We start from the raw sequence: 14,937 nt of genomic DNA on the forward strand, positions 1-14,937 counted from the left end.
GATCAAATAACACCAAGACACTGCAAAGGCTGCCACTTCTGCAGAAAATATCCTAGTAAAAAACTTAGCACAACATAGCATCAGCTCTGCTCCCAGTGAGGGATTCTAGGGCATGGGGTTAATCGAGCAGTCACTGGGAAAAAGTAGAGCAGGGCAGTACAAACTCAAGGTGAAAAAAGCAGAAATTCCATCCAGTGCTTTTGAAGATGCAGTCATTTTGTGGATATGCTTGTTGTAAAGAAATGAATTTGGGGTTCAGAGACTCAATGTCCCAGGGCACTCAGCAGCCCTCTTCACTCCCACAAAGGACAGCAAGGCAGGGCTGACTGATTTTTCATTTTTCACCTGATTCTGATGATTATCAAAACTTACAGGCAGTTCTATTCCTGTGGCTGTGTGGTAGGACACAGGATTATTCTCTCAACAAAAGAAACTAACTATATAAGCATAATATTGGGTTTCATATCAGATGCTTTTCTTGTCAGCATTTTTCCTCTCACAGTTCACCAAGCACTGATGTTGTACCATGCATGGAAACCATTCAAAACATTAAACTTTATATTCCTTCATAGATCAATAGAAATGGAGTAAATTCATATCAGCTGTTTCCTGAAGAAAACATTTCATATATGTCTTTAGCAACAACCCATAAGGGAGTTTAACAGAGCAAAGCAAAAGGCAGGTACTTAATTCCAAATATCCTTCAGTCAATTTTCTTAATAGTATTTGCATTTTCATTGTAGAAAATCTCAATATTCAACAGTGGCAATTATGGTATATTTGAATAATGTCACTAAGTTCCAAAGTATTATATAAGGGAAACATTAAAAATCAGCTCATGCACTTTGTATAACACATGGTGCTGTGACCTTTAGTTTTCAGTGTGTTACACTCAGTGAAGAATTAAAAGCATTTCAAAGGCACACCTTGTACAACATCCTTTCCTTAGCCATGAGAGCAAGATGATGACAAACCAGCCTTGCCAATCTATTCTCACAGCACTGTAACGTTTAATGACTTGCACGGGCTATTTTAATTTTGTTCCATGAATATTTTCTACCCTTGTAAGTTTTACAGTGCAGTCTGCACTGGGGACGTGGAACTGTGTCAGGCTCCAGATCAAATCCCCTGGTTCAGCTCCTGACCCTTCTGACAGGCACACACACCCCCAGGCTACAATCCCACGGCTCTCCAACTGCAGGGACTGGAATCAAAATGAAACCCTGGATCATTTATGACTGTATTTCAAAAGCAAACCCAGTGTATTTAAAAGTAATAGCAGCTTTCATTTTCAAGACCTTTAAGTGTCTGAAATACTTTAAACAGGCATGGCCTGTTACCCCTGTGAAACACATGGAAAAGCTCCAGAAAGCCTGACTTAAGCTTCCCGTTGTACACACTGCAGATTTCAAGAAGAAAACCAAATGATAATTAAAACAAGGAAGTATTTGGCATCGTTTTACCCACCAAACCCTTAACTCATGGGGCACTCTGACTGGGCAATAAATCTCTGTAGGTAAATCAGGGCTCTGCTGCCATGAAACAACCAGGAGAGCTGAAGCCACAAAACTGCTCATGGGAAATGGCCTTTTCTTTTTAAAAACACTGATGAAAATCAAGACTTCACATGCAGCACTTGTAAATTAACACTCATTAGTATCTCTGCACCATTGATCATGCCCCCTACTTCTACTATCCACACACACTAAAAGAAATTCTCATTATCTGCAACATATTTCCAAAGTATTTGAAAGGACTTTTACAAGACGATGAATGTAAACTCCTCTTTGGCCTCAGGATGACAGTCTATTATGGAAAGCAGCAGAAATATTTACATTATCATTATTATATTTTTCCTGTTGCGTAGATGAGATGTCTGCACTTCAGGTCATCAGTTCAATCTCTTCCTACATTTGCTTTGTGTGAGGAAACTGCCTCAGTGTGAAAATAATGCCAAATGCATTCTAATCTCCTGTTCACCAGAAAGAAAAGACAGTCATATTCACTCTGCATTGTCTCCTAGTTGCAGTAATGACAATTTACAAGTGGATTTCCCACTGCTCATTTTAACCATGGACAAGACTCCAGCAGCTCTGAAGCACTGAACACTCAGGAAAACACTTTTCAGCTTTTTCAGAGCACAGCCAAAGGGGAAAGGCAAAAAACTTCCACATAACAACTAATTGATTCAAAGGAAATTTTCAAAGAAGAAAAGCAATATCCATATAGCAATATCCATATAGCAATACTGAGTGCAAGCACACCATGATGTGCTGACTAGCTCTAATGGCAAGGCCAAAAAAAGCCACATTAACAAAGCAAAAGCAGTAAATCTGACCCTGACAAACTCAGAGCCGCACAGACTACCAGGGTTATCCAGTTTCCGGAAGACAAACTGCCTATAAACCATCAGGTCAGAATCCCCCAGTAATCATATACCTGTGATACAACCTAATGAATCTCCAGCTGCAGACCCACAGCCACTCAATCCTCTGTCGGGCTCGAGAGCAGCCCCTGAGTGCCACAGACAAATCCACCCTGCAGAGGCCACCAGCAGCAGCAGCAGCAGCTCCCTGCCCTGCCACCACCACCAATCAAACCCCAGGAACCAGAACCCAGCACTGCAGGGAGCTACAGAACTTGGACTGCTGCTCACACAAGCAAAAAAAGCCCAAATTCTGAAGGCTAATCTAAACCAGCAAGCCAATAATGCCCACCCACAACTGCTGTGTTTTGAGACATAACAGCTCGGTCGTGTGGAAGCCCTGGTAACCAGAAGCTGTCAGTGTTTTTCCCCCATTTAAACTCGTCACTCTGAAGACAGAAGCAGTTAATAAGGACACATTTCAGAGCTGGCAGAGCACCCACAGCCACCCTGAGAACCCTCGTGTGCTGACTGACCATGGAGCCCCCACCCAGCTGCCCTTGCTGAGACTCACTCAAAGCAGCAGCAGATTCTGCAGAAGTTCAGAAAAGCCTGATTTCGCTAAGCACCTCCAGGATGGTCTCAAAAAGAATGAACTCTGATGGGAATTAATGTCTAATTGTGAGCAAACACTGAATTTTTCAGTATTCCTTGTTTGATACTAATAAGGCAAATTTTAAGAAGCATCAGAAACTACTTACAAGGGCTCTGTTGATACAAAATCATGGAGTGGACTTAGCTCACAGGACTGCTCTTGGTGTTAGCGTTTTGCAGTTCAGATTGCTTTGAGCAGCTAGTTACAGTATATAAACAGTATTTTTAATGTTCTATCTCCAAGCCATGTGGTTTGAAACTTGAATATATCTGAGAGTGCTTTAAAAACCCCAATATTCAGGAAAACAGACACCCAGCAGCATGGCTAAGGCTAGCAAATAATTATCAAATAATTAAATTAATCCCACTAATTTGGAGCCTCCTGATTTCTTGAGCTGAATATCAATGAAAATATGTCACCCTTCAAGTAGTAAAGGAAAAAACATTGGAAATGCAAGGCAGTAGTTACCCAGCTAACAGACTAAAACAACTTATTTCCAAAGCAGACTTATGCTTAATCTGCATGTGTGGCATTTCTTCTGGAAATGTATAATCCTTTGCCACAAACTCCCTTAAATAGCTTTGCAATAAGATGACCTGATCACAGAAGTTGGCAATAGAACCCTCCTTAGAAGGGAGACGCCACTAAAACCCAGCAGTAATTTTCACAGAAAACACCCTTTCCTCCCCAGTCGTGCCTGTTTCCCTTAAGAGGGGAAACAAGACATCTGCAGACTATCATTTCAAATAACCAACTTCACACAGGAGAAAAAAGCAGCACCGAGGAAGAAGCCTTCTGGCTTTTCAAAATGTTTTCCTTTTTTTTCTACTCTCAAAATAAGAAGAAGTTTAAAATATTTTATATTTTTAATTATTCTTCTGCCCTTATTTAGACAGACAGAAGATCCTTAGACTCTTCAAATAAAATTGCTGTGTACTTTATTTTAAAAAATGGTTAAATACATTATTTACAAGCAGAGCCCAAAAGAAGATCTAGAATGACTTCAGCTTGATAAATGGTGTAAATATCATCCAGCTATCTACAGCACAAGCCCCTGACCTAATGCACATCTTTCCCAAGCCAGAAGTGCACCCCAGAGACCAGCAAACACTTACTGTAATTATTTACTGTCTTCTGAAAAGAGCTGCTGTGATCTATACACAGTAAAACTACAATTATTGGATGTGGATGAAACCACAAAAACACCCTGTTACAAGCCCAAGCTCTTTTGTCATGGCAACACCCTAACTCAAACTCCTGCAACAATTGAATTGTCAGGATCCTGCTTTAATGGGAAACGATAATGGAGCTCTGAGGCAGCAGTCTGGGAGAGCTTTCTTTCTAGAAGGAGAACAAACAGAGAAACAAAGAGGACACTAAGAAAATGTATGATCTGGTTGCTTTTCCAAGCACAGCTTCTAATGACACCCACAAGATGAAAGAGGCTGAGTTTGACCAGGAGCTGTGGTTTGGTGGGCTGAGCTGGCTGAAGATGGGGTTGGAGAGGAGAGGGTACAAGTGACACTTCTCAGAGGGCTTCCAGCAGCAGATCCTGGGCAAATCACAGCCCCATGTGCAACAAGCCCCTGGCTACAATAAACATCTGAGCTGCACAGGCATCAGAGGAAAGCAAACACTGAGAAAATCTAACACACACTGCACTCATCCAGCCCCAGGCAGGAGGCACTGACTCCCCTGGGCACTGCAGCACAGCAGTGTCCCACAGGGAAGGTGACAACACCTTCATATTTACATCTAACCAGGGCAGCTTCTTAACTAGAGCACTAACTAAATAGATCCAGCTGCTCCTACTAGGAATTATCCAAGGAAACCACTTACACAAAATCAAATACACACACTGCACACACACTGATATCGTAAGGAAGAGAACAAGTCAAGGAAAAAGATGGCAAATAATAGCAATTTCTAAAAATAAAAACACTGCCCTGCTGTGATTTCATTGTCAATGAAGTTAATATCCCCGAGTCAGGTCTGCTTTGCAGACTGACAACAAAGCCCAACCAGCCCTGTAAAAGATTCAAGGATATCCTGAAGTATTTAGGAGAGGCTTGAAGAAAAAAGCCAAAGTACCTGGAGTTGAAATGAGGTTTGAGCTTATAGTCTGCACTGGTCAGACATCTCTCCCTGCTCTGATCTCACCCCACAAGCCTTTCATTTTATTTTCTCTCCCTGCCCAGCTGAGAAGAGCAGTGACAGAGCAGCTCTGGGCACCAGTGTCCTGCCAGGGGCAGCCCAGCACACAGCCTCAGCTGTTCTGGGATTCTGCTAAAACTGAATATTGCCTCCTTTTGAGGCTACTCACAGAATTTGTGTTGTGTGCTGCAAGTACCTACTCACTATTTCACCCATCTATCAATCAACTTTCAAAATATTTCACTAGACAAGAAATAAGCATCCCACTGATCCAGCTCTGACAAACCTCACAGTGCTACAAATACTTACACCATGTTAACAGCAAGAAACTCATTACTGAATGGCTGTTCCTGATACTGAGAGAAAATGCCATTTCATTAAAACAAATAACTTGTCTACAATCTCTCCATGCTGCTGATTGTGCCACTTAAGCCTACTTTTGAAATAACTGTAATGAATATGATAAAATATTGGGACATCACGACTAGAAAATTTAAACACAAAGGTATTGGGCACACACAGCCACAGACCCAAATTGTCTCAGCTCAGGATCACAAGGCTCTGCTCCCACACTAAGACAATCATTCTTGGAATAAAATCTAGATTCTGATAGTACTCAAAAAGTAAACAAATTCATTTCAGAGTCTAATGGATGCTTCCACTATCCTGATACTTTGGTGTCAGATTTCAGTATCTAAGTTTCCAGAGCCTGGTTTGCTCAGTCAAGACTCAGCTAAGATAGTTCATTAAAAGTAAATAGACCCAACAAATGGTCCATGGCTATAAATTTGGTAGAGGCATTAATTCTCACTGCAAGACTTGAGTTTAGAGCCCTTCTAAGAGGTTTTTTCACACACACAAAGGAGTTTTACCATGACTACTTAGCAGCTAGCCTGAGGTATAGAAGCTTCAACAATGAAACAAATATATTCTCACATGACAGGGTGTTTGTGGGAAAATGAGCTTGTTTCCCCCTTTCGTTTTCAAAGATAAATAAGTTTCTCATGGACCCCTAGAATACTTGTTTTTTAGTGAAAAGCAGATGTACTAAAACCATTTTATACTCCAGATTTGCACAAAAAAGAAACAGGATTCCAGCAGGCACAAATCTTTGCTTATAGCCTTTGCAGATAAATTTCACAAGTGTTTTTGGATATAAGAAAATAATTGACTTAGAATTAAAACCTAGTTTCATAGCTGTTAAATTACATGTTTCATTTTATTATGCATTTCATCACCTGTATTAAAGATACCTGTTCCTTTATGGATAGATATTAGTAAGTATCTGAAACTATTAAAAAAATTATCTTTCATGCTTTTATTTCTCAATTCATTAAAAATGTCTTTTCCTTGAATCAGTTTTCTCATTAAAAGTGCCTGCATTTTGAATTATTAGACAATTATCCCAGATAAAACAGTTGAGAAGCTTTAAAACCTAGGCAGTGAAGGCAACAGAGCAATGAGAAACATTTCCACTAGAGAATCCAATCAAGGGCTCATTCACCATCCAACTTAAACTTAAAACCCTTATCTAAACCAAAGCAAACAAAATCCATGAGTCTCAAAGCCACTCTTTCTAGAAGAAAAGGCTCAAAGCCTTATGAGAAACTCGTTTTGTGGGACGCCTCACATTCCATTTCAGGTTTATTTCACTATATATATTCCTGCTGGTAATATCAACCAGATGTGACAACGAAGCCCAACCAGCCCTGTAAAAGATGCAAGGATATCCTGAAGCTCAGAATTTAGGAGAGGCTTGGAGAAAAAAAAGCCAAAGGTACCTGGAGTTGAAGTGAAGGTTGAGGTTATAATCTGAGAAATATTCTGAATTCAATTTCAGAAAGGGGATTGCAGTGGAAATGCACCATGCATGACCTGGGGACATCAGGGACATCAACACTGCTGTCCCAATCCACGTGCACAGGGAGCAGCACGAGAACCCCCAGGTTTGTCCTGCAGCTTTTCAAGCACACCATCGACATGAAGCCAGGTCCTACAATGTGACTGCCAGCAGCAGGGCTGAAGGGATTCTGCTGATACCAACCAACAGAAACAAAGCTGGCTCCTCCAGTAAAGCCCTGGGTTCAGCCTGGCTGACAGAACATGCAGAAAAAGCTTTTTCAGCCTTTAACTACTCCTGAAACATTAACAGGTCCTCCACCAAACGCTCCAGCACACAAAGTTCCTTCATGTTTAAGCAGCTCAGTCACTCCATCTCTACCACATTTTAGCCATGATAGTAAATATGCTCAATTTCCACAGTCTCATGAAGAAACCAAACTTGGAATGTCATCTTTCTATTTCACTTTATCTTAGAAAAAAGTCTAGCTCCTATCTTCATTAACAATGCCATGGACTGTTACATTCACTGCATGCCTGCTGGAGAGGGCAGCTTCAGAATCACAGAATTCATCTTTGTTTCCTCCATGGACAAGACTAGAAGCTCTTCAGTCCAATGAATAAACCCAAATCTTACAATCTGGACATACTGCATTGAAATATTTAGTTCTTGAAAATTTTGCATTGTTTGAGCTGTAGCAAGTTTACAAAATTAAAATACTTTACTTTTGAACTTTCTGTTTTATGAGGATTATAATTATTAAGGAGAAAATAATGGAGTAATGTCTGAGTAACTCAGAGTCAAGAGCTGGAAAATATGGCAGCAGAAGTACTATAGCTATACCATGGAAAATTAAAATTAAGACCAGCCTTATCTACACTTTTTAATGTTCATTTAAATTCACTGCTCGTAAATTCCACAGAATCTACCTCAGCCTGTCTTATAGATTTTTGTTTCACTGCTTTTATGCCCTTTCATCACTTTCTCAGCTCTACTTTCTTCTGGAGAGGCTGGGTCAGAGCAGCTGCAGGGAGGAATGCAGGCACCACTGCCCCTCCACTCCAGGATCTGAGAGCAGAGGGGCACTGCTGGATTCAGACAAGGCAGACCAAAAGCAAGAAACAGCAGCTCTGAATCTACCAGCAGTGGGACCAAGACAGCAAGCAACAATAGAGAGCAACCATATATATGTATGGGTGTATTTTTACAAATTCTAGTAAGAAGCAAATGTTTCATTCTTATCCCATGATGGAAAAACACGCAACCAAACTACACTTAGAACTGTAACAGTTCACTTGAGCTAAGATTTATTTGCTTATAATACACACTGTATTTATAGAACACTTGTATCTTCAAAAGAAAAAGCGAGTTTCTTCTGACAAACAGTGTTAAAGTGATGTATCTAATGCACTGCTCAACAGTAAGCAAGGCTGAATGAATGTCAGTGAATAAAGACAAATGTTCCGACAGCACCCGTTGGGAGGCATTGCAGAGCACAGCCTTCAGATTAATCACTCCATTCTATGGAACTTTATTACAATCTTTATATTCTAAAAGCAAAATTAATGCCCTTGCTGTTAAGGGCTATAATGTGTCATGATTACATGACCTACTGGAAAACACACTCTGTGGGACTGGGCAGCCTCAGCTACCTTCACTTCAGCTCTTTGCAGGTTCCTGAGGACAGATGCACACAAGTTATCAACACAGCATTCCACTGAAACCACAAATTACCAGAGAGTTCCTCTTGTGACACGCAGGTACAATGAGACCACTCACAGAGCAATTTTCAACATGTTAAGCTGGAATTTGTAGAGATCCAGGTAAACTCTATAAAAGCTTTTCTCTGGAAAGCATCATCATATCCTTAGACAACCAACCCACATAAAGCAACTCTTCTAACAAATAAATACAGCTGGCACCTTCCAGAAACCAGATTAAGGTATCTGCAACCATGTCCCAGCTCACACTTTGTACTCAAGTTGAGTTTTAAGAAGCAAAATTTCAAAACCATGCAAAGAACATTAGGAAATGCAACCAAATTGTTCAGCTCAAGCACATCCATTCAGCAGATATATCCTAGTGAATTCAAAAGTCATGACAAAGCTTGCAAAACCAGTCCAACAAAGATTTTTCCAAGTAGATTTTAAGACTAAAACACATCTACAGCTTATATTTTAATATATTTTTTTTACATTTGCAGAATAATGGCAGTGACTTGCACAGATTTTTATGAGCAAAAGAAGTTCATTAGAGAATTTCTCCAAAATTTCAGTATCACTTGTTGCACAGCACTGTTCAGCTTGCCTCTTTTAAACATAAACCAAGATCCTACTTCTTTAAAGTCATCTGATTCCAAAATTAATCTGCACTATCACCATGTGATTTGTATTTCCACAGGAAGAAAAATTTACTGTCTAAATGGTTTGGTTGCACATTGATGCATTAAAACAATTATCAAAACCCCACAGGAATGGAGAACTTTTTCAGCCACCCTGCATTAACATCACAATTTCACTAACCAAATCACAAGTCTTAGGATCTGATTTTCCATAAAAGAAGTCAAGCATTAGAAGATCAGTTTTACCAAATTTCAGAAGCCAGCGTGGATCACATGTTTAACTTTGGCAGGATCCAGAAAATTATTTCAAACAGTTTTTGACTACTCCTTTGAAAAGGGAGGTGACTCTCTTTTGATAGTAAGTACACAGGCACCTGCTCATCCATTTTATTTTTATACACTTTAAAAAAACATATATTTTGCAAATCATCCAGTTATTGTTCTACCACCCTCTCCCTCCTCCCACCAAAAACAAATAATGCCAAGTTCATGATATCCTTCTCTTGCTGTTGAAGTGGGCCTTGATGCCATCTAAACATTTTATAACACAGTTTTTATATTTCAAAGAAAAAATTATTCTGCATTATTTCTCCTCTTCCTGCCTGATGAGGCAGCAGCCATAACTTTGCTGGTCTATCTGGCAAAGCCTTGACTGACTTGAAAAGATAATTTTCCAAACTAAACAATTTGTAGCTACCTCCATTATTTTAAAATAAGTATATGCACTCTCTCTTTGTGGACATCTAGCCTGAACCAGACACATGAACCTGACATATTCCATGGTTCCTGTAGCTCTACAGAGTTCAAAATAAGTCATCTTGACGTCACCCTGGTGAATAGATGAGGAACACAAAAATTCTGTGGTTTCTCTTCCCTCTAATATTTATGCTCTACCAAATTACAGCTACACACAGGCAAACATAACACATCCCCTAAAAAACCCTTACTAACTGGCAGTTTAATATCACAGAAATTAAACCTCTCGCTGCAGTCAAAACACAAACATGAATCTGCACAATAAGGAACATAAAATAGAAATACACCACAGAAAAATAGATCACATTATACTTACAGCCTGGTTAACTTCTGTGTGTTCTGGAAAAGCAGCTCAGGAAGAACTTGCAATTTATTCTTGTTCAGACGCCTAAACAGTTATAATCAGAATAAAAAAAAATAGATTAGATTATCTTCCAATTGAAGAAATTTATTCTGTTATGCATAAACACATGAAGCTCCCATTGCATTAAACCTCATGCCATGAATTTGCCATTGGATAGTTTGTGCATTTTATTCATACAGGAGCCAAACTGTGTCACTTGCAGAGCACCTGCCCACATCCACAAGGTGGGGAGCCAAGGGACAGGCACCACAAAGTTTTAATATGGATGAGTACAAAAACATAACTTTTAAATTTTCCTCTGGATGCCTACTGAGAATCATACACTCAGCTCACTCTGCTTCAGGAACACTACTGGCAGAAATCTGGATTTTCATTCTTCTTCAAAAAATGTAGGCACAGTAAATTCAGTAACTTGACCAACCAAGATTATTCGCAGATTAGCTATTATTTCTGTAGTATACATAATTTCTTTTTTAAAAGAATTTTCTTGAAACTTCACTTGGAAAACCTGAGCACTGTTGTAGAAAATATGAACATATGGGTAACCAGATGACTACATGGTGATTTGAAATAGAATATTAATCCTGAAGATTCTTCCAGGAACATTTTAGAGAACAGATTAGTGTTTATACATTCGTCCCTTTTACTCTCTCACTATACAAGTTTTTACTCTGGTGACAACTTGCCAGTTTTTAGCAAACAACCATTCCAGGCTATTCCAGCCCTGTAACTATAAAAAGCATGAGCCTCCTCTCCATAAAATGTGTGACAGCCCTGCAAAATCTGCAAGCACTTCTGCTTGTAAGACACAATCCTGTTCTTCAATTCTTTTTCAATGAAAACAGTCGCCTGCTCTCACAGTGCTAATGAATGCTATTTGCATAAGGAGTTGACCTGAGCTAATTACAAACAACCCCACTGCCTAATGGGGCAGGTGAGCTGTTCTCTAAGTTCATCTGTGAGCCTTTGTGCCCCCTTTGCTCCCAATCCACCTTCCAGGTTAACTTTGATAGCAGACCTATTTCTGCTGAAGTTTTGATCTCCAAAGACACCTGGAACTTTTATAAACCCACTGCTGCTTAGCACCCCATATCTGCTTTCCAGTTCTCTTGCACGCTGAGTAATTTCACTATCAGAATTCAAGAATTTTTGGAATTGAAAGGCCTTCCTGAGATCAAACTAACATTGTGGGGTTTCATATGGCAGAGTTTTCACATGGCCACCATATGAACATGTCTTGTGAGACAAAGGGGTGATGGAGGAGAGGGTAATTTTAACTTCTCTTTCTGACACCTAGAACAGATCAAAGGCTGCATCTGCAGGCTCCCAGAGCTGAGCACTGTGCACTGCACACACCACATGAGAACCAATATTTGTATCTGCTGAAGTTACTTCCTGCAGCTTCTACCAACTACTCAATGATACTTCTGAGATAAATGGACAAAGCAGCAAATAAAACTTTAAAGAATATGAGAGATGCTAGTTTTGCATTTGAGAAGATACATGGGAAGATTTGAAACTGGATTCCCTTACACCCACGTGACATTTTACAATTTTATACCGAAGTAAACAATTTCATTTAATTCAAGGTTGATGGCAATGTGCTACTTAGCCCTCATCAGAGTCATTGCTTCAGTTAATCATGTTTATATTTTAGAATAAGAGGATGAAATATGACCAAAAAAAAGACTTATGCAGGGCTTAGCACTCCTCATCCATCCTCCTTCACCAAGGCCACCACTAGTTATTGAGACACCCTGAACAAAATCAACTTATTTATCATCCAAAATGCAAGAGTGCCAGTGAAATGCATCTATTACACACAGTGTCAAATGTTTATTCCTGTGTCTGATTATCATTTCAGATCTCACAATGTACACATAATTATGCACTGTCAACCCAAAGTCATCTGACTCATCTCAAAGCAACACCCCAGGAATATGTTTTGGAATATGTTTTAAGGTTATTTTCTCTACTTGCAAGGATTTCACAAATGCTGAGCTTATGCTTATTGTTCTAAGCCAAAGAAGCTAATCAAAATCAGATTAAATTTCTAGAGCAGGAGGTTTCACACCAACAAGCAGACAAGGAAATATATGTAGTAACAAGAAATCGTATTTCCAGGTTAGCAAATGTTTCACTGAGAAGCGAAATTTTTACAACTTGCAGTGACACAAGCAACCCAGATGGGGGGAAAAACCTAACATTGAGGAGTTTTCTCCAATTTACTATCAAATTAATCCAGAAGATTGAATATCTTATATGTTTTCCTATTATTTATATGGGCCAACACTTTCCCAACTGTGATAGCAAAGGGACCGAGTTCTCAGCTGCCCTTTTTAATTCTCCTAAGCATTTTAATATCTCAACCTCCATATTGATTTTGTTTCAAACATTCCATGAAGTAACATCCACACCAGGACTCTTGCAGAGGGTGAGCTGCTCTTCACTAGCACTAAACATTTCGTATGGGTCTAAATTTAATTAATATTTTTATATGATATTGTTATAAATTAAATGCTTCTTACACTGCAGCAGAAAGCAAAATGAATTTGTGTATCAAGGCCAAGAACTCAATGAAATTCTGCCTTTCTTTTAACTTATGTAAACTTGATTTCAAACTGCCCCAGCACTGCTGGTCAGTGCTCCTGCAGAGATTCCATCCTGCAGAAGCTTCAGGTGAGCTTTATTTCTGCCACAAACCAGAGTCTGCAGCTCTCTAAAGCCAGGTTATGTTACTAACTGATAATGAAGCAAATTCCTGTAACACCAAACACTTGAAGACAAGTGTCAATCCATGTCTTGTCTCAAGCTATGGGACTCTCTAAACCTTCCACCACTTCCTAAGATTTATTTCAAGTTTAAACTTCCACCAGAAGTCATTTTACTCATAGTTTGATTCTCAGGGGAGCTATGGGAATGAACGGGGGTTGTTTCTGTTGAACATCACCCACTGTATTATAACTTCTACTGCAACACTTACTGAAATATAAGACTAGATCACCTCGTAGAAACTTAGACATACTTGATGTAGGATACATTTAACATGCCCCTATTTATTATGTGTCAGAAAGCCACCAATAGCCTAGAAAAAATCCCAATTACACCTCTTATTTCTCTTCCTGGGCTTGGCAGAAAGGCCATTAAGAAAGTCCTCAATACAGAAGTATCAAAGTACCAGACAGGATGTTTTTAAATTCCAAAAAAAAGAGACAGAGACATGTTTAAAGATTATTTAATGAAAAGACCAAATGTTCTGAATGGCCATTTGTAAGCACTGTTTCCTCTGGTTTGACAAAGAGGAGCCAAACACAGATGAAATGCAGTGGAAGGGTTCCTAACACATCATTTGACAAGAACTGGGGTTTATCCTCACCTCTCAGTGTCAGTTCTGGGACAGAGAGGGAAACTTCCAGTGCAAGGTGGAGCAAACCTTGGGAATGCCAGCACAGGGATGGAGCTGCACCTCAGGAGAGCTGCAAAGCACACCTGGGCACACTGAGGGATGTGCAGCCCCTCTCCACACCCAGTGACCCTCAGAGAGGAACAGAAATGCCCCCTGCTTGCCTAGACCTGTCACCATCCCATTACTGCATCAATCTAAATCCTGTCAGCTGCCCAATTGTAATGACAGCAGTACTTTTGATTTTGTAACAAGTATCTTGGAAAGGGTGAAGCCATAGAACAGTGAAATAAAAACAGTCTGCAAAAAGTTCATAAACAAAATGAGCCAGAAGTTTGTGAAATGATTCTGTGGATGTTATTCCTGAGACTGTACTTTATTAACAAATATAGATATTCCTGATTTTAAATTAGTGACTTAAAATAGAAACAACATCAGGACATACCTGGAAAATTAATTTAAATCCAAGCCAGTTTTGCAGCTGTAACTGGCTACATCATGGAGGAATGTCAGATCAGTTTTGTGAATCTGAACAGTAGCCTACAACTTTAAAAAAATGTCATTATCAAACTAAATTCGTGGGACTGTCCAGACTAGGAATGCAGCAGAAAAAGAAACCCTTGGAACTGGGCTCTTCCCTCAGGCTGGGAGCACAGCAGCCCTGCAGCCAGGACCATCCACAGCACCCAGGCACACCCAGCGCAGGGAGGAACCTGGGGCACAGAGCCAGCCAAGATCTGCTCCACACTGTGTGACCTGGGACTGCTGGATGGGAATGCAGCTGCTCAGTCTCCAGTGTATTCCAAACTGGATGCTTTACAGTTAATAAGACCTGCAAAGTATTCCAGGAACTCGGAGCACTGGGCAGGATGATGCATAATCATGGAATGCCCCGAACAGATTAGCTCCAGTGCTGGATCAGAAGCAGCTCGGGATGTGCACAGCATGGAGCCCAGACTAATAAAGCCTCCTGGAAGCTGAAGAACTGTGCAGAGAGGCTCTCCAGGAGTCATATCAGCTCTGGCAATACCTGCATTGAGTCAAATTTATTAACTCTGA

At 40.0% G+C, this 14,937-nt stretch overlaps 1 protein-coding gene across 2 annotated transcripts in view; it reads right to left on the bottom strand.

Moving 5' to 3' along the window:
* The window catches only part of SLIT3 (slit guidance ligand 3), a 474,203-nt gene that overhangs the window by 418,911 nt on the left and 40,355 nt on the right, over positions 1 to 14,937 (bottom strand). For both annotated transcript variants that reach the window (XM_064388141.1, XM_064388139.1), the window contains exon 5: positions 10,428 to 10,499. In XM_064388141.1, the coding sequence (XP_064244211.1) occupies positions 10,428 to 10,499 (72 nt within the window). The remainder of the gene's footprint in view (positions 1 to 10,427; positions 10,500 to 14,937) is intronic.

Source organism: Passer domesticus, chromosome 13 (genome assembly GCF_036417665.1).
Source record: "Passer domesticus isolate bPasDom1 chromosome 13, bPasDom1.hap1, whole genome shotgun sequence".
Classification (NCBI taxonomy): Eukaryota; Metazoa; Chordata; class Aves; order Passeriformes; family Passeridae; genus Passer; species Passer domesticus.